At 40.5% G+C, this 23,817-nt stretch overlaps 1 protein-coding gene across 3 annotated transcripts in view; it reads left to right on the plus strand.

Moving 5' to 3' along the window:
* The window catches only part of PDE7B (phosphodiesterase 7B), a 182,050-nt gene that overhangs the window by 152,045 nt on the left and 6,188 nt on the right, over positions 1–23,817 (plus strand). For all 3 annotated transcript variants that reach the window (XM_037391541.1, XM_037391542.1, XM_037391540.1), the window contains 9 exons: positions 3,261–3,412; positions 4,690–4,753; positions 6,346–6,441; positions 8,108–8,208; positions 9,703–9,834; positions 15,904–15,995; positions 17,059–17,203; positions 19,188–19,284; positions 23,295–23,375. In XM_037391541.1, coding sequence (XP_037247438.1) covers positions 3,261–3,412; positions 4,690–4,753; positions 6,346–6,441; positions 8,108–8,208; positions 9,703–9,834; positions 15,904–15,995; positions 17,059–17,203; positions 19,188–19,284; positions 23,295–23,375 — 960 coding nt within the window. The remainder of the gene's footprint in view (positions 1–3,260; positions 3,413–4,689; positions 4,754–6,345; positions 6,442–8,107; positions 8,209–9,702; positions 9,835–15,903; positions 15,996–17,058; positions 17,204–19,187; positions 19,285–23,294; positions 23,376–23,817) is intronic.

Genomic DNA, 23,817 nt, shown 5'->3' on the forward strand with positions numbered 1-23,817 from the left:
CATTTCCTACTCTTCTTTATCAGTATTATGAACTCCTTCCCTTATGAATGAAAATACAGGACAACAGATTATTGTGGGTAATCTTTTTTGCATAATCTGCTGTAATACAGTGCTCATCTGAAGCAGCATGTCATGTTTCAGAGGCGCTATCTGCTGATGATTAAATTTCAGTTCAGACCCCTGACAGCCGTACAGAGCAATGTGAGAAACCAGAGGCAACAAGTTTGATGGTTCAATTCAGAAAATATTTTTCACAATAAGAATTTATTTATTACAGCCTGATGTGTTTGTGATTTGCTAAGTATTATTTGTGCTACTGAAATAATCTCTTAATCCAAAGGATAAAATACCCACTTCTTCCTAAGTCAGCGGTATGGCTGCTTGTTGGGACTCGTTTTAAGAACAGTTTAGGGGAGCACAGAGAGTGATTTCAGTAATCTGTATTTAACTGAAAAAAACAGGTATTAATTTAGATAAAAATTAGTTGGAGGACATACTCATTTTTAATGTACAAAAGGGAAGTTTTCTGTACATTAAAATTTTAACTTGTTACCTGAAAGCAGTGACAGCTTGGGGGCAAAGATGGAGTTAGGAAAAGCTGTAAGGGCAAGAATCAGCTAAATTTAAAGAGTGAATTAATTTTAAGAGTGTTTTGTTGTCCAGAAATTAAACTGAATGCCAGCCTTTTCTTAGCAGCACTATATAAATAAAGAAATGTGAAAACGTTACTGGTTGCTGCACGTGTCGCTGTCACTGGGTAACTGTTAGCACCTATGTTAGTCACTCCTTCAGTGGGCCATGAAATTGTTCCAGCTTTTAAAATGTGTGAGAGAATTAAGGCAGGTGCTGTCACATCATAAATGAAAATCTAACCTTCAGGCTGGTACAGTAGTGACATTGTTACTGTTTGCATTCTTGAAAACACATGGCTTGTCAAGTTGCAATAAGATTATTTTGTGCTTTTATATTATTAAAACTCGGTGGCGTCTTTCGGCTGCCCACGAGAACTGTGATACTTACAGGTGTAAGAAAATACATTCATTATTGATAGTGTGTAAGTACGGGGGGGTTTGTTGTTGTTGCTACTGATTTAGTGTTGCTCAATAGCTGTTGGATTACTTACAGAAGAAACTTGCTACAGAAGGTACTTGCACATCTGCTGTGGAGAAATCAAATACTGAACCATCTATGATCTGAAAAAACCTTAATGGCTTTTCTGAAAAACCTCTCAGAATAATAATACTCATCAAGAAAGCAGCCCCGAGGAGAAAGCCTTAAGGGTGTTGGTTGGTGAGAAGCTCAACATGGCCTGGCAGTGTACGCTTGCAGTCTGGAAAACCATCCGAATTGTGGGCTGGACCAAAAGCATGGCCAGCAGGTCGAGGTAGCTGATTCTGCACCTCTACTCCTCTCTGTGAGACCCCACCTGAAGTGCTGTGTCCAGCTCTGGGGACACCAACATACAGACGACATTGTTGGAGTGAGTCCAGAGGAGGGTCATGAAGATGATCCAGGGGCTGTAGCCCCTCTCCTATGAAGACAGGCTGAGAGAGTTGGAATTGTTCAGCCTGGAGAAGAGAAGGCTCTGGGGGGACCTTATAGCAGCCTGCCAGTGCCTAAAGGGGGGCTACAGGAAAGCTGGGGAGGGACCTTTTACAAGGGCATGTAGTGATAGGACAAGGGGGAATGGCTTTAAGCTGAAAAAGGGTAGATTTACATTAGATATAAGGAAGAAATTCTTTACTGTGAGGCTGGTGAGGCACTGGAAGGGGTTGCCCAGAGAAGCTGTGGATGCCCCATCCCTGGAAGTGCCCAAGGCCAGGCTGGATGGGGCTTTGAGCTACCTGCTCTAGTGGAAGGTGTCCCTGCCCATGGTGGGGGGTTGGAACTAGATGATCTTTAAGGTTCTTTCCAATCCAAACCATTCTATGATTCTATAATTCTAAGATAAAAACAGCATACAGAGTAAAATTTTAATTTCACAGCAGAACAGTGCTCAGCATTTTTTCATGAAAATAAAAAGCAGAATAGGGAGAGTCATCTTCAGTGCATGGATATTTTTCCTGAGTTCTTATTTAAATCTCAGTCCAGTGAAGTGCTATGCAGCTTGTTTCTCAGTCATTACTGTTCTCTCAAAGGAATGTTTAATCTTCATTTTCTTTCAAGATTCTTCTTACAAATAAAATTGTGTTGAATCTACTACCTTCAAACAACTGTCCAGTTTCAGTCCTCCCTTTTTGAAAAACTTAGACCAGACCGCAAAATGAAAATATCATAACTGTACATGACGTTCTGTTAAAAATTCAGATGAAATCACCTAAGTCATTGTCAGTCTTAGGAAGCCTGGGTATTTTTCTTGCTAACAAGGTAATTTAATTACTCTAATTACTGATTTAATTACTGTATAAAAACGGCCTTGCTTCTTGTGTCAAATTTAGCCCTATATGAAAATCTCTTAATACAGCATTAGGGAATTAGAATTATCCTGGTACTGAGTGAAAAAAACATACTCTTGTATAACTAGAATTGCATGTATTGCCTGAATATATTTGCTTTCCTAATTGTAGAATTAAAATATTTTTTTCATTTATAAACTGCCTTAATGTGCAGGAATGACAGCAGACAATACAATAGGATTATTAACCTATTCTTACTTATTCCTTTCTTTTCTCTCATTTTCCAAAAGTGGGTCATACATTTGTGCTTTCAGACTGTATTTTGAGTTCTCTTTTGTTGTCACTTTTCTGATTTTATATCCAAAATCACCTTGCATACTAGTGCTATGCAGTTTTAATGTATTCCAGTGACACTCCTGTGGGGTAGCAAGGTAGTGCCATTTTCAATTGTATAGCTAGGGAAAGGAGGCACGGAAGAATAAGAGCATCTTCCCCGTGCCTAGCTCTGCCTAGTCACTTAGGCTCCCTCCAGACCTGTACAGTTAGGTGATACTTCACCCCCACAATGACTTAACCTGGATCACATTAAAGCCTGTGGCAGGCAGTGAGTGTACTGAACTCAGGTCTTCCAAGTTCTACGTTAGTACTTCTTTTACAGGAATGTATTTCCTTTTTGAAGCAAACACATATATTATGCTGAAGTATAGGGATCTGAATACTGCTCCTTCATGTGGATTGGCAAGAAGCACGAACTTGATGATTTTTGTATCACTATTTTAAAGTTTTGGCTGTTTCTCTTTTTAAGTAATTGAGAATGTCATCCATCTTGGGTTTCATGGTTGCTGTACTGATTGCTTTTCACAGATACTACACTCTCAGGGGAAATTGGCACCAAGAAAAAAGTGAAAAGACTGTTAAGTTTCCAGAGGTATTTCCATGCATCCCGGTTACTGCGTGGAATTGTACCGCAAGCGTCTCTGTACCTACTGGATGAGGACTACCTTGGGCAAGCAAGGGTAAGACAGGTCTCCAGATCTCCATTTCTTTTAATAATATTCCAGTAAGCGTCGGTTGTGTTTTCAGTCTTCAGACAAACAAATGTATGGCTGATCTTTCTTAAATGGCCCACATTACTTGCCTGCCTCACAGCAAACAGACTGTCCATTCCTCTTTTATGCTTACGGCTTTAAAGGCTTAGTCTCAAAGCAACAAGGACATGTCTAAATCTATTCAGCATTTTCAGATTCTGTCAACTTAAATTATAATCTGGATTTATTAAAGGATGAAGGATCCCTGGCTGAGTTACTGATTTAAGTAAGCGCAGCCTCAACACAGGATTTAGTTCATCCACTTGAAAAAAGACAGCTGTCTCTCAGCTGGTATGGAGCATCTTATTAGGGAACCCACAACAGCTCTCTGTGATGGCAAAGGTTAGGAAACAGGGAACATTCACTGCAAAGAACTTCACAATAATCAAAATATAATTATCTTATTTTGCAGCTCTTATACTTTCTTTGAATGGTATTTTCTAAAAAAACTCGTGCAACTGATGACATTGGGATTATGTGCCTAGGAAATTTTTATTCTCTGCAAGAGAAGATTACGTGCTAGGTGTTAGAAAGTAATAAAGAATCCATAACTGGGTTTGAATATAGACTAAGCGATGGGAATGAACGCACATTTCATTCACACGTATGCCATTGCAGGTCATACAGTTAGTCCAGAGTCAGTTTCTTGACTGAACTGATGTAGCTGTAAAAACACTGTATATGGTGATAATGATGGATTCTTCTGCGTGGCAGAGTGGGCTTCACAGAAGCACCGTATCTAAGTTTATAAAAGCTATTCCTGTATATTGGTTTGTTTAACAAAGTTTAATTTGTAGTCACCATGAGAGCTAAGATTGTGGTTTACTGTAATAAAAACCTAAGAGAATTCATAGTAAATTGATTTGGGGACATGAAAGAAGAATAAAAAAGTTGTGCAGTGGAAGTGTCTATTTTTGTAATCTTTTGTTTTATAGTATTCAATGTTTTGAGCTCCATATAGAAGGTGCTTTTAATGTCAAGTTCAAAACCTCCTCAGTAAAAAGTGCAAGTGATATTTTATGCAGTATAGCTAAATTTGGTTTCTGATGTCTGATATTTCAAATACATCTCTCTAGCTTTCCTGAACTAAACTTTATAGCTGCTGCAAGCAATCCTGTGATTGATTACTGTGGAGTAATAATTTAAATCTGCTTTACAGTTTGACATACCAGTCATTTGCCTTTTCATATTTCTTTTTTTTGTAGCATATGCTATCCAAAGTGGGAATGTGGGATTTTGACATTTTCTTGTTTGACCGCTTGACAAATGGTAAGTAATTTTAGGTTTTGTTTTAATATCTTCATACATAACTGTTCTAAAAATCCCTAATTCATTGCTAAGTATTTCCAGTGTAGATTACTGAAGGGAAATTGGACACAGTTAACTTATCTCAAAATCATATCCTTGAACATTTTCAGGCTTTTCATGAACTGTAGGATAATGTTTAAAGTGTAGGTTTGTATTAATCTAATCTCCTGCATCTGTTGTGGTCACCTTTTCAAGGTGTTTCTGTTTCCTTTACCTGGGAAATTCCAAAGGTACTTTAAATATACCTATTAGATACATTGGTCTGTAAGTCCAGACCTCCATAATGAGTTGATTTTTATCGACATGAGTTAAAGATACCCTTGCTTCTGTTCAGCAGCAAAAATCAGGAAATTCATTAATACAGGGAAAAATCTGTGAATTTTTTTGTCTGAATATATGCCTGTAACACCACACGCACATCAATGTCTGGGCAACACCTCCTGATCAGGTAACTGCGGAAGAGAGTCATGATCACACCTTTCTTCTTTATGTATTGCTCATAGGAATGAGATCCCTCATTCCTCAACCCGATCTAATTAGATTTGGCTGGGTCAGAAGGTGTAGCAGAACGGTGGTTTAGAGGGCAGTTCAGCTGAGTGACTGGCAGCGGAGACTGGAAAGGACTGCAAATGGCAAGGGAAGCAATGGTGTAATTCTTCTAAATTACCTTTCCACTCCCCTGCTCAGTAGTCAAGGCCAAATAAATTTCCATGTCCTCTTCATACACAGATTTATTTTCTTTCCTGAGTTACATTAAATAAGAAAAGACTCTCTTCAGACATCGTTTATATGTTCTATGGGTTGCTTGGTTTGGGGTTTTTTTCTAACTTTCCTGGAAACATTGCTGCTGAATTATGCAGTGCAGACTTTTTTGAATACTGTGTGTACATATAGTTGTTCATATAATACTAGTTATGTGCAATTTTGACAGTGTTCCCAATATTGGATTCACAGTAAGGCCAATGTAACATTACAGTGGGACTTGAGACTGTAAATGCTGCTACTCATTTTTCCTGTCTGCATCATCACTATGAGATACGATTGTAGCTGAGCTAGGTACATGGGTTAATTACGTGTTTGTATAGCCATGTGTAAAATAAAAGAAACCCTAAAACCTGCTGATTTCTCAGTAATTAATTAATTAGTACAGCATAACAAACTGAAGTGGCAGAAAAGCCATTCTCTTCTCTTTCAGTTCTGGAGGTAGACCTGGATTATGAAAATGATATGGTTCTCAAACAAGCCTGTCAAAAGATTTTCAGTTAAAACTATGTAATTTTGCCTTTTGTGTCATGTTGAAACAGCAAATATGACTTTGTGACATCTAGACACCAGAATGGGACTCCACTGGTACAGCCGTACCATCAAATCTTGATTATATATAGGAGTAATTTATATAAGCTCCTTTTCAGTATATGAGTGTTGGCAAAGTTCATATGATATGAGCTAAGGTGATAGGAGCTGACTAATCGTTAGGACATTACCGAGATTTTTAGTCTTACTTTGTAACTACATGTTAAGGGAATCTAAGGGTTGTTCCTTTCTGCTTTTAGGAAACAGTCTGGTAACATTGCTTTGTCACCTCTTCAACGTGCATGGACTTATTCACCATTTCCAGTTAGATATGGTTACATTACACAGGTTTTTAGGTAAGTGCTCACCTCAAAGCCATCTTTAAATGTAATTTACAGCTTAAGTAGGGCATCAGAGAAGGCACTGGCTTGGTCTGCGTATCTATGTAAAACCATGACATTGTTGCAGGTATTTCAGGAAAACATTTCTGTGATCTATATTAGCATACAATTTGCAGGCACTCAGGTACTTGGTTCAGTACCTGTTAAGTCAATGAAGGGACTTAAAGGACTCTGCATTGGGCTGAAGCATCCCAGTACCACTGTTTCACTGTTGACTTAAAAAAAGTGTGCTGTGCAGAGATGTGGCCAGACATTGCAGAACCTACCCGTGCACAGTACAATTGTGGTGCAGTGTAATTATTTTAGTGACTAATAGACCACTGAGACACAGGGCAGTTAGAAGCTTGTGTGCAAAATTTAACAAATTATATCAAGCTGTCTGCACTGAATAGTGTTGATGAAAGCCCCTGCTGCTGTTACTGCCAACAGAAATATTAGCCCCATGCTGTCAGTGAACCAAAAGAAGAAATTGGCCAAAATCAATTACTTTTTGCATCATGTTTTGAATGCAATTGAATGCTGGTTTGTTAGGCTGTCAGGCGGAGTTTCCAGTGCAGGGTCTCTTCTTTAAGACTGCCTAATCGTCACTTCTGGAAAGCATTCCTCGGGCGTGGAGACAGACAAAATCTCCCTGCTGATTCTAACTCCTGTGGGCAGCCATGAAGTGGATGCTCAGATAATTAGAGCTAGCAGTACTCAGGGTTTAAAGGATTACCCACTGTAACTTCAGATGCCTGTGGAGCTGGAAACAAACCGAAGGCTAGGACTTTCTCCGGCATTCCCCATGCTGGAGATGAGTGCCATGGGAAATTTGCCGGTTACTTTTCTGTTTGATTAATTTGATAGTGTCTAGGAAAGCACTTTGGGCAAGATCATGTGCAGCTTCCAGTGTTCACATGGTGTTGCCTTGAGACCACATAGTGGTGCAGGCACTGCTGCAAGGAACAGATGAGTGCAGAGCACACACCTCAATGATCTTCTGTGTGAGTGAAAGCTGAGAGTTAAAAGGTTGGTGCTCCTGGTCCAGCTGGACCAGTTCCAGCACTGCAAACTAAAACAAGAGGGACTGGTATTTTAAAATGAACACATAGATGTGACTAAAATTATCACGGAAGATTTTGCTTCGGATACCCGAACGCTGTATCTTTTGATTCTTTGCCTGGAGGATGTAGGAATGCCTCTGACTGTAGTCAGTCACTTCCATAACAAATGATGCCAGGGTATCAGGGCCTCACTCCCTGCTGCTGTAAAAGAGGTGGTACTGCCTTAATGACATATTACTTCCCTGTGACAGCAGCCTAAATAATTACACTCCAATGTGGATAAATTTGCCTCTCTTCCTTATTTATTTTACTCCTGAATGAGAGCCTTCACGAAGGCAAGAAAGAGTTGATTTATGAACTAGACCCGGTATATCCCCTTGGGCCTCACAAATCCTTTCATGCATTTTTTCTCTAAAGGTATCCCAATAAGAGCACCAGTCTAAGTAAGCTACAGCTATTTGAAGAAACTCCTTAGGCAGCTGACTGTAAAACCTCAAATTGTGTTTTAAATCCAGTTCCCACTTGTGGCCATGGCATTCAGAGACAAAAGGATCTTTGTTTTCTGTTTTGGTTCCCAGTTATGGTTCAAGAAGATTACCATAGCCAAAACCCATACCACAATGCTGTCCATGCTGCTGATGTCACACAAGCTATGCACTGCTATCTGAGGGAGCCCAAGGTAATGACAACCTTTCACACTGATGTTGCTTTCAGATAATTCTCACATGTTTTTCCCAGGATTGAAAAAAAAAAAAAACCAAACCCAACCAAAAGCTATTTTTAGGTAGCGGAAAATGATTTTGTGCTTGCAGTCAGCAACAAGTCAGTAGCAGGATCAGCTACAGATTACAGACATTTCAAACAAGCTACCGGGGTCACTTCTCATCATGCAGGTGACATATCAAAGTGCTGTCGTACGAACTGCAGCTACCATGGTCATGTGTACCAGCCACCCACCAGTGTCTGCAGTCCTCCCATCAGAGCCATCAGAAGGCAACATGTGCCTGTTCCTCAGTCACCTCAGGGGACAAGCCCCTCACATCAGTATTTGTAAATACTAAATTGGGCAGTGCAACACCAGAAGAGGGGAAAACAGTCCCTTCAACTGGGTCTGTGACAAGGGTATCCTCTGCAGGAGTGAACAGCAGCTTTTGACTGCTGCAGCAATTTTGACATTGCTTTATGTGTTACTGGAAGGCACTGTGACAGCGTAATGCTGAGCCACAGTATAAGAATATAACTTATCTTTCCTGGCTTGACTTAAATGAAAAGAAGTTCTGCTAGAATCAGCAAACTGTTAGACCAGAATATAGTAATGGTGAGGACAGGAGCAGGCCCCAGCTTTCTTGTATTTCCATCTCCTGCAAGATCTGCAAGTCCCTTCTGTCAAGAAGTGCAGAAGACAGCCAGCATCCAGAATCTGTACCATACTGCTCCTCGTTTCTCATCTCAGGATGCTTTTTTCAGCTTCTAGGCCTGTACCCTGTACAGAATCACTGGGCTGGTAATAACTACCTCACTCTCAAACAGAGAAAATGCTAAGGCTTCCTATTTTTTTCCCAATAATAAGAAAACTTGTCTCTGAATTATAAGCTGTATATTAGAAGAAAATCTGGGCAGGTTTTCGAACTTGGATGTCTCTAGTTAGAAATGTAAATTATGTTCTCTAATAAAATACCTGTGTTTAAGCTGAGATACCTTAACAGCCAAGTTTGAAATTTCAAGAGTGCATAAACTCTGTGTTTTACAAACAGTGCTGTGTTGGAGAAATTAAGCCTGACATACTGTTGGTATTACTAAGTACTCTGTGAGGCAGAGCTCTTATCATGTATGCTAACACATGCCGACCTGCTAGTATACTTACATACTTTTTAAAGCTGAATCTCTTAGACTATGCTCAAGCACTTCTATAACAACAATCCTTATATTGCCTTGAATGATAAAGAGATAAGAAATACAAACTGTAATAAAATGCGAGTATATATAGTCTGGTATCTTTATAGATGTTTGTTCAACAGTCATCTTAAAAATTTATTTTATATTTGGCATTTGTGTAAAAATGGCTACAAAACTGCAAAATGCCATTATGTCAGCTTGTTTCTTTATTTGCCAAAAGAAAAAAAAAAAAAGTTTACTGTTCATGTTCTTGTTGTAATTAACATGTATAATTCAGCTTGCCAACTTCCTCACCCCGTCGGACATCATGCTCGGACTACTAGCTGCTGCAGCTCATGATGTTGATCATCCAGGGGTCAACCAACCCTTTCTGATTAAAACTAAACACCACCTTGCCAGCCTGTACCAGGTAAAACTGCTCATCAAGTTTATAATATGTAAAATGGTGTCAAGGAGTGTCTAAGCAATTTGCAGTGAACTTTAATGCCAAAATCTGGTGGCGGGGGGATGTTGATCAAATCAGCCTGCACTTTAGAGTCTGGACAATTTCAGTTAAGCTTCTCACTGGGTGTCGTCTTACAGCAAAGCTGATACATATGAGAAAGAAGGTGGAAATGTCAGATTTTGTTGAGGACATTTAAGCCAAATCAGTTGCCTGGGTTATTTCTGCTGTAGATCATCTGGGGTAAGGAGCGGTGGGTAGGAGACAATTTGTACTTCATCTTCCTTCAATGAGCAAGTAAGTAGCAGGCATGTTCTAAATTGGCATTGTATTAAAAAACCCTTTTGCTTCATGGGGCTCTAGTAAAATTAAACACATTAAAAAAATCAAAATTAAATCCTGCCATTAAAAAAAAAATAGAAGATAGAGGAAACCAAAGGAAAAGTTGTAGATATTTACACTAATGTGCCTAGAGATATAAAGTACTTTTAAAACAGCCACTAGGTCACACCACAGGCTGTCTACCCCAGTATCCTGTTTCTAAGAACAGCCAGTAAAAGTTCTCACAGAGAAACTTAAGCCTGGGATAAGTACAGAGTTGTTCCACCTGGTATACATCCTCCAAGCTCCGGCAAGCAGTAGTAGACTTCCTGAAACACCACCACAGACACTCTTGTTCAGTAACTACCAGTGAACCCATCCTGCCCCGATTTTTGTGGTCCTTTTTGAATATATATGGCAATCACTGTAGCTCTGGATTTTACCTACAGCTGTCCTATGTTTATAATCTTTGTGTGCACGTACACGTTATTGTATATGCTCACCTGTATTCTTTACCTTATACTTACATATACATGCTGAAACAATGCCATAAATCATTTTGGTTGCACTAACTGTTATTCATAGCTACCATCGATTTCTAGCTTTTGGAAGAGTCAACTTCAGCCTTTGTAATAAGGTGTCAGAAATAGAACAGCCCAAGATAAAAATTAAGCTAACTGAAGAAGACTCCCTATTAGCTATGCACCTTTCTATACATACTTAGCAAATCAAGGGTTCACTGTGCTTACTACTTGAAAAGAGATTCTCTTGTTTTCCCCTACTCAAGCAACGTTTGGGTTTTCCCACAAGTGGATCCTGTAACTGTGCAGCTGTCCAGCCCTGAGGTATGGGAACGGGCTTGGACCATGGGAGTCTCAGCCAGGGCATGGTGATGCTCAGACACTTAAAACTTTGTGACTGGCCTTGTCACAAGCTGATGCAGGTTGTTAAGTCATACCCATATGTGTCTGGTGTATTTTGCTCCAGTCTTTCCTAAATGTCAGGCCAGCAGGGTGGGGAGGGAAAAAAGCCAGGGCACTAAGCCAGGAGACTTTGAGAAGGTTATGTTAAGGAGCCTTTGAAGAGGAGTGGGTAGAGCCATTCCACAAAAACCCTGGTCCTATTAAAAGTTATAAACAACTTCTTCTCAAATTAATAGTGGGAAGCAGTAATATATAATTAGGTTGAAAATTCAGGCTAATCTGTAAGAAATGTAGCTAAAATAAAATATTAGTATTTTGGAGAGGTGGTTTCTGCTCAGCTAACTGAGCTTGAAATACTTTCAAATGTTGGTTAGAAAAGGCAGTAACAATACAGAAAATGCAATCTTTCAACAGCAAATTTGATTTTTAATATCCTATTTAGGGACATTCACTGGCAAGTTTGTCTTACGTTATTTTATCTGAAATTGATCCCAGATTGTTTCCAAAGTAGTACACAGTGCATGGATGCCAATAAAAATAACAATGCTGGAAAAAAGTATTGCCGAAAACATTTTTAGTCAAAAATTTAAATTCAGTGAATAGGCTTTAAAACAACAAATTATATTTTTCTCAAAATCAGTACTTTAACATGTGCTTGAAACCGAAACAAAAAAGTTGTAGAGTTTTTGGTTTTTACGTAGCAGAGCCACAGAACTGCTGGGACTGAAAAATGATCAAACAAAAGTAAGTAATTTTAACATAGCTGGCAGTCATCTGTAACCGAGACTGAGTTATCTGTTTATGGCATCTCTTTGCTCTTGATTGTACATTTAAATTAGAATGAGGTTAGTCAGTATTTGACAAAGATACAAAGCATTTGACAGCTTCTGAAGTGCATCTGTGAGGAGGAGAATCATGTTTCAGGAAGATAGGTGTCATCACCAATTAGTTCAGAGCTTTCAATATTTATTTTCAAACTAAATCCATATTTTATGATCCAAGGCTTTTTTTTTGTAAACAATAGGGTAATTTCCACAAGAGTGTATTGCATGTGAGGCACTGTTATTTTCCACAAAAACAGAAGTGCCTCATTCAAGTCTCCAGTCTTACAAAGACAGTTGAGAGTATAGAATGTGACAGTAGGGATCTGGAGGTCATTTATTTCTCCTTTGAGGAGCACACCACCATTCCTTGTTACGTGATGCAGACTTTGCTTCTAACTTCCATTTGCCATTAAAATGAAAAAAAAAAAGTTTTATTCGTGCTTGATAATCACTGTCTTAGGTCTCTGTAGACTTAAAAGTCACAATTGAAATTCTGGTTGATACATTTGGCTTATCCAACATTATTTCTGCTGCTTTTGACTGAAAGCAGCATACAATTCAAGACTGCTCTGCTAGAAGCAATCCTGCGGTGTAGTCATCCAAAGCTCCACATCAGACCTAGCACCAGAAAAAGTCATACTGCTTTTTAAAACAAACAAACTCTATTTTACTGAAAAATATGTATGAATTTCCTAAGAAAACAAATGGCATTGATATTGATATAAATGTTGTGGTTTAACTTCAGTAATAAGAGACTTGAGATCTATCTTTGTTCGGGTAGTAGCATAAAAGTCTGGAATGATCCCATACAACACCTGTATTACAAAACAGGTTTCAGAAATCTATGAAAGACTGCTTTACAACTAATATAGATGTATATAAACTAGAATTAGGAAAATACATTTTGGCATCAGTTATGACAGTTCTACATTGCAGTCTTCTTTAAAAGCACCATTTCTAATTAAAGTATCATTTTCAGGTTTTTAACATTGTGTAGTTAAACCAGCTGCTCAGTGGCTAAGAATAGATTACCAGATTGAAAGAAAGTTAGATCCTCTTCCACTCCGAATTAAAACTGATGTTTTCTCTGCACCTAGTTAATAGTGAGTCTTTCTGTCTTCCAGTTATTATCCCTTTCCAAATGCATATGTCAAGTGCAGTGGTTTGAATGGCTCAGGGAATGTCACAGATTGGAGATTTGGTGATAGTCTAAGTAAAAAGTCAATTTTTTTCCTCACAGTCCTGAAGTCTGTGTTATAGCAATCCACTAGTTTTAGGCAGTAGATGTGACAGAGACTTCCTATCATGCAGGCTTTAAAACAAACCTGTTCTACTCAGTTTTTAAAGAAATTAAACATTAGGCAAAGCAGAGCTGAGAAGCCCAGTCTGTAAGCCAGCACATAGACTTCCCTGTGTGGGCTATCTCCCCACCAGCCTTGGCAATCAGATAGCTCATGGCAATTAGTCTTAATAAGGCAGTAGAGTGTTCCTAGATGGAATAACCGACTCTTCTAATTGTTGGCAGCAGCTTCAGGGAATCTGGCTGCTTGCATTTAAGAGGGGAGTCATATGACTTCATGCTCAGTTGTTGCTTGTTAGCTTGACTTTTCCCTCCACCGTGTACACTAAGTGTGGGAAACTAGACAGTGCAGCAGCCTCAGTTGAAGTTCTCCCTATAGCAGCAGGCAAAGAGCAGAAACTTACAGAAGTGGAAATAGTCTGGAATAGGTACCTGAGTTTGCTTTTTCCTTTGAGTAACTACTAGTTGGGTTCAAGAAGGTTCTTGGGTCCCTACACGCTCAGTCCTGTTCCGGCTGTGAAAGCAACTGCCTCCATGGATTGTAATTCCCTGGTAGAGGTAGGTGCCACCAAAGCAGCTCCTCCCAGCAAGTAACGCTGCCATGCTGGAAAGGATGTGGGGGCACAGGGTGCCTCAAGGCGGACCTCCCCAGCTGGGATCTTTTAAGAGCAGTCAGACTGGGGCTGCAGGAGCTGTGCACACAGGCGCTGTCTTCAACAACTGGAAGTCTTCCCAAAACCCAAAGGTGATGGTCAGGCAGAGTTTGTTTAATTTACCTTAGGGTAGGAAAATGGTGGCCTGTGGACCTGGGGTGACTGTTGTGATAATGATTCAGCTGCAGGACTGGGGAGGTGAAAGAAGCAAAAAAATTGGTTGTTATGTCCTATTACATTCCCTTGTTTTCCTTGGTCAGACTGTAGGGTTGCAAAAGTCCACCCTGATGTATTTAGGCAAAAGGAGAAGAGTGATATTTAAGTTGGCTAATGAACAGAATTGCTGTCAAAAGTCATTTAGACGTTGCATAGCTGATCCTGAGTTCTGAGTCTGTCAGCTCTTCCAAGGAGGAGTATTTAGTCTTTGCATGGTTGGAAAGTTTTGGAGTTGGTTTTATTCCCCTCCTCCCCGCCCCCCCCCCCCCCCCCCCCCCAAGTACCAGTGATTCCTATTAGGGAAATAAACTAAAAAAACCCTGAAAAAAACCAAAGAAATACCAAAGCAACATGTCAGTGATTGTGTGAATTCAAAAGCAACAGAATGTACTGCAGAAAATACTGTAATAGGCGAACAATGCAATTTGCACTCTCACCTTTGCACTAATATTGAGCACAAAATTTCAAGACAATTCTGACAAGATGACCAAAATGCAAATTGGATCTTGGTTACCGGCAACGTTTAATGTTTCAGCAGTTATTAGATAAGAAAGGATGGGGAAGCCTTAAGGAGAAAATACTGTTCAGTCCCTCTTGGAGAAGTGGAAGCTGTGCAACACATCCAGCAGGAAAGACAGCACTTACCGCAGCTACACCTCAGAGCTGTGGGACTGTGCAGAAGGGAGCCAGAGACTGACAGCGGCCAGAGAGAGGGTTTCCGAGTCTAGTTTCCTGGCTGGCAGTGATGGGGTCGAGTCCTCGCTCTGCTGCCTGCCCAAAAGGTTTGGCTGTGTTTGGGTTTTTTTGATCCAGCGCTCATCTGCTGCAAAAAACGTAAACTGCCCAAAACAGGGATCAGATGCCATAACTCCCCTGAGAGGGTGCCTATTGCTAGGTGACAAGTCATCTCGTTCACACTGTGCTCGTTGTGGGTGACTGAGGACTGTGCCGTTCACTGGAGGGGGTGCTCCGCTGGGCAGCTTCTCTGCAGCTAGCAGATGCTTTTGTGCATAAGAATTGTGCTAGAGGTTTCTGAACAAGTGAGGCGTTCAGTGATGGAAAGTACTCTGTGAACTAAACAAGTGATGATTGGCAAATGCATTGTGCGTTAGGATAGTAATACAAAGTTATCAGGCACAAGATACCCAATTTGTTGTCATTTACAGACAACCTAGAAAGCTGGGTTTCTGTTCCCTAGCAATATTTCCAATGTAACTTTGGTTCCACTTAATTGGAAGCAAAGAAACAAAAAGGACTCAAAATCTGTTGCAGACTAATTAAGTTACTGAAGTCTGCAGATGCTCAGTGATACCGATACTCCTCTTGCTTCCATGGACCAGCTGCAGGCAGCTTCCAGTTCCCCGACTCCAAGGGGAATTTGGCGGTTTAATTTGCTTTTTCTTATCCACTCTGCATTCAAACTGTAGAAGCTGAGAAGTCAACCTGAGATCAGTAGGAGATGAAAATATGATTATGCACTTATGCTTTAATTAATTCGTTAATGAATCTATTAGAACGCAAGCTACCTCCCACTCATCTGAGATTAGCTCCTCTGTTCACAGCAGGACTCAAACTGTAGGACAGGACTCTAGGGCTGATCTTAGCTAGGAAACCTAGAATTTCCTTACCTATAGAAATCCAGACCAATTCCTCAAATCCAAAAGCTGGCTAAAAAGCACACATTCTAGCCTGATGTTACAGCACTTCCAACCAGCTCCAGGTATCATGTGATATGGATCTGTATCTGTACCATGGATAACTGCCTAATCCTTTAATTTATTCCTTTTATTCATCCTCAGAATGTTTCAGTGCTAGAAAATCATCACTGGAGATCTACGATAGGCATGCTTCGAGAGTCGCGGCTCCTCGCCCATCTGCCCAAGGAGGTGACGTAAGTGTCCGCTGCAGGAAATGCATCACTGAAACCAGCCCATGGCTTTCTTCACTCTTCTTAAAAGGACACTGGCAAAGAGGCCCAGGATTCAGGGCAGGCTGAATTCCTGCCCTCTCTGGGTGCCAGTATGAAATCATGAGACAAAGTTACACAGCAGAAGTACTAAGACCTTGCCACTCCTGCAGCACAGGAACGGCCACTGTCAGTGCCAGGAACACTGAGGGTCCCAGCAGGAATGGACCTTTCCAGATGCATTGTTAGCATTTTTCGTTTTACATAGCACCAATTGAATATGGAAAGGTTTAGTGATTAAAAAGCATGAAATAGAGAGAAAAATGAAGGAGTTGGTTGAGTAGCATTGAGACTGCTCAGGACTTCCACACCTGACTGAGGAGGTGTGGTTCAGTCTTCACCGTCTTTTGGGGTGAAGTAATAAAGAAAAGCACAACATCAGCAGCTTGGCCAAGGATGCTGACTTTTTACCTGCTGGTTTTGTGCAGTGTTACTCCCCTCAATAGAGATGGAGCCAATGAACAGCCTGCAATACTAAATTGTAATCACAGGTGACCTTACCAAGAATATAAACGAGTTACCTGGAGGCAGTAAGCTCCATATCCCTCCTGAAACCTTTGCATCAGACCAACAACTTCAGTTGTACTGTATAAAGACTTCAGTCCTTCACAACTTTCAACTGCAACTTCAAAGTTGCAGTATTCACCACCCAGCTCTGAGCAGCTGAAGTAAGATGTGAGCATTTTTCTAGGTGCATCATGCTGTTGTTTTGGGATTTTTTTACTTTGCTAGCTCTTTCCAGAAGCTTTCAGAACCACCTATGCCAACAAGCATTTTTCTTCTACATTATCTATTCCTCCTAAACCCATTTAGGTAGTCAGAACAGCTGCACCCTGAAAACCCCAGCAGAGACTGACCAAACAGACTAGACTGGATCCATAAAGAAAGAGGAAGCTTTATGCTAGCTATGATCCATAGCAGGTTGTTCTGAGCTATTAATGTTCAACAATTCCATGACTGAAGTGGCTTATTTTTGTCTTAACTCCAGACAGGACATCGAGCAGCAGTTGGGCTCCCTGATCTTGGCAACAGACATCAACAGGCAGAATGAGTTTCTGGTCCGTCTGAAATCTCACCTTGACAATCAGGATTTGAGGCTGGAGGATGCACAAGACAGACATTTTATGCTTCAGGTAACTTGAAAAAATATTTTTCCACTATTTTTTTTATTGATTTTGCAAGTCACAATATTTCCTAGTGTATGTCAGAGTAGCATACAATAGCATGTCCAGACATCAGCATCTCCTTACCTATCACCATAAACACTTGCCTTCTGCTACCTGGCACGTCAAGCGAGCATGAGATGCCTCTAGTATTTGCTTGTGTAACGTCCTCGAGTCAAAAAGCTGTGAATGCAGCAGATAACAGGAGAGTGTCAAATGCTGAGAAATGAAGATAAGCTGTTAATTATTTTATTTCCAGACCACTGCTTCTCTTGCTAGTTTATAGTCTCTCTTCGGGCAAATGTCACTTCACTGGTGTTATTTTCTGGCATCATGCAGGAGCCCCCCCCGGTCGGTGTTCTTTCCAAGACAGCCTGACATCAGGTGCCCAAGTCCTGGTCCTGTGATGGATGTTCAGAAGCTGCCTCTGCAGAGACAGCTGTTGCCATGGCAACAGGTGCCTCTCTGGTAGATCTGCCCAGCTAATGAAGAAACCATGCTTTATTCAAAAATCAAATAGATTGAGACTAGTTCCTCCAGCTAAGCTGCAGTCATTAACAAGCTTTTTCAGAATAAACCTCTACCTGTTAAAGCATTATTGTGATTAAAGTAGCTGCATGTACATGCTTTTCTGGAGAAATGACATTAATTTCACTCTTAAATACATAAAGGAGTTTAAGTATTCATTATAATTTATAAAACTAACATCTACACGTTACCACTTTGTGGAGGTTGCAGGAAAGGTGACGGCTGCAAGGAAAGAAGTGCTGATCTGTTAATTCTTCCCCCTCCAGCAGCGTGGGAAATACAGTAAGCTGCTCACCTGTCCTCCATCAAACAGCCTTCTGTCAGATTCCTGCGTGGACCATGTAGGGCAGGATGGTGGGCTTATCATATTTCTGGACAGATTAGGCAAGAAAACTGTGCAAAGGCAGAGGGATTACAGATCTCAACTACTGCAAATAGTTTCTTATGCACTTTCTTGAAGATAGGGACTAGGGCACAGACATGTTGAGATTTACTTACCTGGTGGATTAGTTGTGGAAGAGGAAAAGAAAAAAGAAATAATTAAGAAATGTTGATTAATCAGGGTAAGTTAAAGAATGTTTGAAAGGTCCTTGTAATGGACAGTAACATTAAAGGCTAATCAGTTTAATCCACAGAGAAAAGTGACTGGGAGACTTCCCTCTTCCAGTTCACAGGTCTGAATTTACACAGGAAATACTTCTTATGTTTTCCTCCTGGGTGCCAGAATGATTTCTGACCTCTGTCAGGCTATGTTCAGTCTGTGAAGAAATGAGGCACATGACATCTTGTTCCAGGGCAGTAAGACAGACAATTATATGTTTTACTTTTCTGAAGCAGTTACTTGATTTTAAAAACCTCTTGGCTTGCTGTACTCATTCCCCTGTATAGCACTTAAAAGTACTAGTTAACTAAGTGAAACCAAGCCAGGGGCAGTGCAGAGCACCCTGTGCTTACCTTTGTAAACAAAAATATGCCGACATTAAGATTAAGTGTAATTGAAGTGAGATGCAAGGTCACTCACTGAGACCACAGGGAAACGATGCCCAAATACACCAGCTTGGCTCTTCCCTTCCTTGTCATCAGCCATGGGTGCTGAGCCAGGCAGTCAGCAGGAGCCAGCCTGAGGCTTTTGTTGGCTTATTCCATGCAAGGAATATCCAAAACACTTTGCAGCCTTGGAATTTGGCCCTCCTCTTGTTCTTACTACGGTAAAGCAGGGGGCTGAATGAAAGTTTTGTTTGCAGCTTAAATAAATGTTTTTTCCTCAAAAGGCCTATTTAGGTGAAGCTGAGTCTCTAAAAGGTGATATTAACCGTTCCCAGCACCGCTGGTAAGGTGTGGGAGTTTCGTGACTGCAGATTTACTGCTGAAGCACCGCTATACAGTAACTTCCTTTCTCACTGCTCCTTTTCTTCTTTGCTTTCAGATTGCACTCAAGTGCGCTGACATTTGCAACCCTTGCCGACTCTGGGATCTGAGCAAACAGTGGAGTGAACGTGTCTGTGAAGAGTTTTACCGGCAAGGTCAGCAGTCCTCTTTTCAGGCTTTTTGTGTGGCGAGAAGTAGCATTCAGCCTACTCAGTTTGCTTTGAAATGTCCCTCAAGAACAAGCTGTTGAAGAGACACTTTGCTTCATTTCAAAAGTGGGAAGGGGTACAAGACCAGCAGCTATTTCTTTGCCCTCACTGCTCCTGTGGCAGCATCAGGCAGGAGGGAGGGTTCTACTGTGCCTCAGCACTTGAGCCCAGCTGGAGAGCCGGTGGCTGGATTCTTCTCTGAGAACTCCCCAGTCCCCGTTAGCATTTCTGAGCTGTAACGGTGCCAGGGCTACACTGCACCAAAGTCACTACACTGTCCACTCTGTTTTATCTTGCTTTTCATGCTCCCACTACAACTCCAATGGGAGCCTTACTCTCGCTGTTTCCCAAATATGGCACATTCTTCTGCCTACAAATGCAGAGAAAAGGGTTGAAATGCACTTCCCAGCATGCTGTTGAAAGGGCCAAAGCAGGCAAGCCAAAGCTCAGCTAGGACATACTGCAGATGTTTTCAAACCCCTGCAGAGAGCGCAGGCAGGCAGGGGTTTTTTTGAAACACAGTAATTATACCATTTGGCTCTATCTGCATGGGCAAGGTCATGCTGTGCTACAACACAGGGTGCCGCAGAGTTTAATCACTGCTAAATTCTTTGTTTGGAACATCCTGAGCGCTGAAGGCAAGTGGTACAAACACTAGAAGAGCACACAATAAAGTTCCCAATTCACTTAAAATTCTGCACTACAAAATTAAGCCACATCTGAGCTGGCACCTGGTACAGTTAGTCCATAACAAGGACAAATAGGCCATAAAGTTAATTTTCAGCCAACATCAGTTTGAACTGCTGAAATGTCTCTTAACTTTGATGCTTCTGAAGCACATAAGAAACTTGCCAGGTACAGATTTATTAGTCAGATGTGTCAACACACAATCAATATCCAGCTCATGCGGACAGAGACCCATTTGTTCATTACCACACCTTGAGTGTATTGAGGAACCATGCTGAGAAAGAGACAGCACTCTCAACTCTTATAAATGTAAGCTTTTTCCCCAAGACTCAAGATCTACTAGTGTAACATCTAAAATATACCTGTGAAAGGGGATAGTGGAGCATATGAGACCAGTTAGAGGTGTAACAGGGAGAAAAAGCATTTCATGTGGGAGAATATGCAGAAACCGTGGTCTGACTGTCACTGGTGGTTGTATAATCCTGCTAAGTGACACAAAATAGCATATATTTAGGTACCGTTATCACTTTAAAATATTATTGTAGACCTCTCTGCCCCCTTACACACAATGCTGGGGCCTGAAAGTTTTTCTTGTCACTAAGTTTAACACTTGAAAACCACAGACCTCATGGTTTTATTTTTAACTGTAGGTGAGGCAGATAATACCACAATTAGTGCCTTGTTTAATCTTTCTTCTGCAATGCATATAAAGTTTCAAAATTTTTTATATCAGACATTTCTAATGTCATTTTAATAGAAACTCAGATCCTGGTCTTCCAGTCGTCTAGTGCACTACACTACATATATTAGCAAATAAAATATACAACTCAAGTACATTTCAGGGAGCACCTGATGTCTACAGCAGCCCCTAACACAAACCTTTCCTGCAAAAATACTTCAACTTGTTCTCTGATGTTTTGAAAGTCAATGAGGACAGAGGGTCAGTAATGCAACTTATTTGTTCATATGAAACTGGAACTGGCAAGAAACAAGTTTCAAGAAAATGGCTAATATTTAAGCAACATTAATGATCAGTTTCTCTAGTGAGGTTTTAAAATTGCTGGGAAGGTTTTCTCCAGCGTGAAAGTTCTCAACAACTAATTCTTGCAGTTACTTTTATAGCAACTTGAAACATAAGAAAATTGACCATCATTTATGTTCTTACCCTGCAAAGGAAAATCTTATTTTTGTCAACTAAATGACTTGTCAAAGACAAGAAGATGTTGGTACACTTCGAGCTAGACAAGCCAACCATTTTGAACCCAGAGGGGAACCTATAGAGGGGAAGGCACTGGAGTTAGACACTCTTTTTCTCCGTCAAAAATTTTTGGAAGAGGTAGAAGAGAAGACAGTCAAACAGCACATTTAGAAACATGACAAACTGTTATTTTGTCTTGGTTTTGCTGAATTGTTCCTTTTGATTGTTTGTGAAGCTAAAAATGTTTCCTTGATATTTTCTAAGTATCTAATTAAAACTGAAAATATTGCCCTCACATTTAAGAAGAAATTGTATGCTGCAGAGAAAAGAAAGGCAAGGCTTTAAAATGCACGTGGTATTTTATATGGGGCTATAGAACCTGAGTAGCACAATAGCATTTAATTCAAAACTTTCTGCTAGTGGGGAGGAAAGAGCTTTTAAACAAAAACAGTGGATTTAAAGCAAAGTGTTACTTTATGGGTTGAATTCAGTGTTTTGTCAGATCTGTCTTAAGGGAAAGTTTTGCAAAACCAGCCCTCACTACATCCTTATTAGTACATCAAATGGATGAAATACTACTGTCTGAAGGCAAGTGGCACATCTTAGTTTCTACACAGTTAGTCGTCCTTCCCTCCCATACGTAGACAGAAGAGGTCCTGTACCTCGTACAGTAACCAAGACTGCACCCTGGCAGTATCTTAGAGAAGACTCACATCACAAAAGATAAATGTATTGGACTCTCAGAGTGTTTATTTGGAAAAAAAAACCCAAAACCATCACACCCAAAACCTACCTCGTTTACAGCAGTCTTTAATTGCTTGCATGGGTAAATAGAAGCTCTCCAGCAGGACAAGTGTTTGTTGTCTGGATGGCAGAAGACAAATGAGACTCCCTGAGCTGCTTTTCTACTGAATTCTTAAATCCAGCTGGCTCATGGTCCTCTGTAACCACTCTAGCATATGCACGATCATTGCTATTGATTACCTTCAACTACACAAAAAACATCTCCTGCCTTAGCTATATACAGAAGACTGTCTTGCCATGACCATTGCTGCATCTGCAGGAATAGTTTCCACAGACTGTAAGCATCTTCTCGGTGCCAAATTTGGCCAGTTCTGCAGCAGCAGTAGTCCGAGGTGGCATCTGGGGTGAGCAGATCCCCCAGCCAGGCTGTTCTTCAACAATTTGAAACAGATCCCAGGGCCTGTCACAGCAGGAGCCACCTGCAGGAATCTTCAGGGTGGTTCCAGATATGCACCTAGACATCTCCTGCTCCAGTTGGTCAAATATTCTGCTATGAAGGTGGCTAGGAGTTCAGTCAACCACTTTGTTTTAAGTCTGTCTGCTGTCCGGAATCAGTCTTGTGCAGATGACTCTCTGGGGACTTCCTGCACCATCCAGGGAATTAGTGATGTAAGTACAGTGCAGCAGCACAGGCTGATACCCTGATACCCAGGTACACCACACTAATAAGACAAACTTTTAATTTCATTCTTTTTCCACATTTATGGCTTGAACTCCATAACTCTTGACACATTAACACATGTTGCCTGAGCCTGTGCTCTGGCCCTTACTAGTTTGTTTGTGCAAACACAGCTGCCGACTGCCAGGCTCCATCACACTGCCCTTTAATGGTGATTTCTGCAAGCACACAGTAGCAACTTCACACTACAGTACTGATGGAGACACGTTTCTTCTAAAATTTCTGTTCTGCAGTTTTCTAGTAGGAAGAAATTTAGCAGTGAGTAAATGATCTAGAATGTCTTAAAAATCTTTCATGTGAGAGAATCAGGGTCCTTGGAACACTGTAATGCTCAGATTTAATGTTCATTCAGTAGTCATGTTTCCTTGGAGAGATTTTTTTCTTTGTATGGATACTCAATTTATCTGATACTTAAAAAGAAGTCCAAAAAAGGTATTTAGGCATTTAACATGGTCATAATTGGTGGAATAATTCCAACTACTCAAGTCCACACAACTGCAGTCACGGTAAGAGTCTGGCATAGGTATGGAAAAGACATAAAAGTGGCAGAAAATTATTTTCTCTTCTGCTTTTTTTTTTTTTTTGCAGGTGACCTGGAGCAAAAGTTTGAACTGGAAATAAGCCCTCTTTGTAATCAGCAGAAGGATACAATACCAAGCATACAGATCGGTAAGTATTACTTTCATTCTCTTCTCTCCATGTTTATTTCAGTATGGCACAAGCTCAAAGAGAACCTTTTTTTCCTCCCCTCCTCCCCCCATCTATTTGTTTTAACAATAAGAAATGCAGGTACCATAAGATTCACGATTCACATTCTGAATAAAAATGTTCAAAAAGGAACCTATTCAAGCCAAATATACAACAGAAAGACAAAGAAGTCATTATACAGTGAAAAAAGGGGCCATTCTACGTTTTAATATCTGTGGAGGAAAAATTGCAGCCAACATGTGATTAAACACTGGTTACTTTCTAGTCTGAGATCTCCTCAGAGAAGGATGCTGCTTCTCACAGATTTTAGTTACATATACAGATAGAGGCACATGCACTAGTCAAAAGCTGTGCATTTCAAAAAGAATTGATGGCTGCTTGAGGGTTTATTGTTATTTCTTGT

The sequence above is a fragment of the Falco rusticolus genome, chromosome 6 (genome assembly GCF_015220075.1).
Source record: "Falco rusticolus isolate bFalRus1 chromosome 6, bFalRus1.pri, whole genome shotgun sequence".
Taxonomy (NCBI): domain Eukaryota; kingdom Metazoa; phylum Chordata; class Aves; order Falconiformes; family Falconidae; genus Falco; species Falco rusticolus.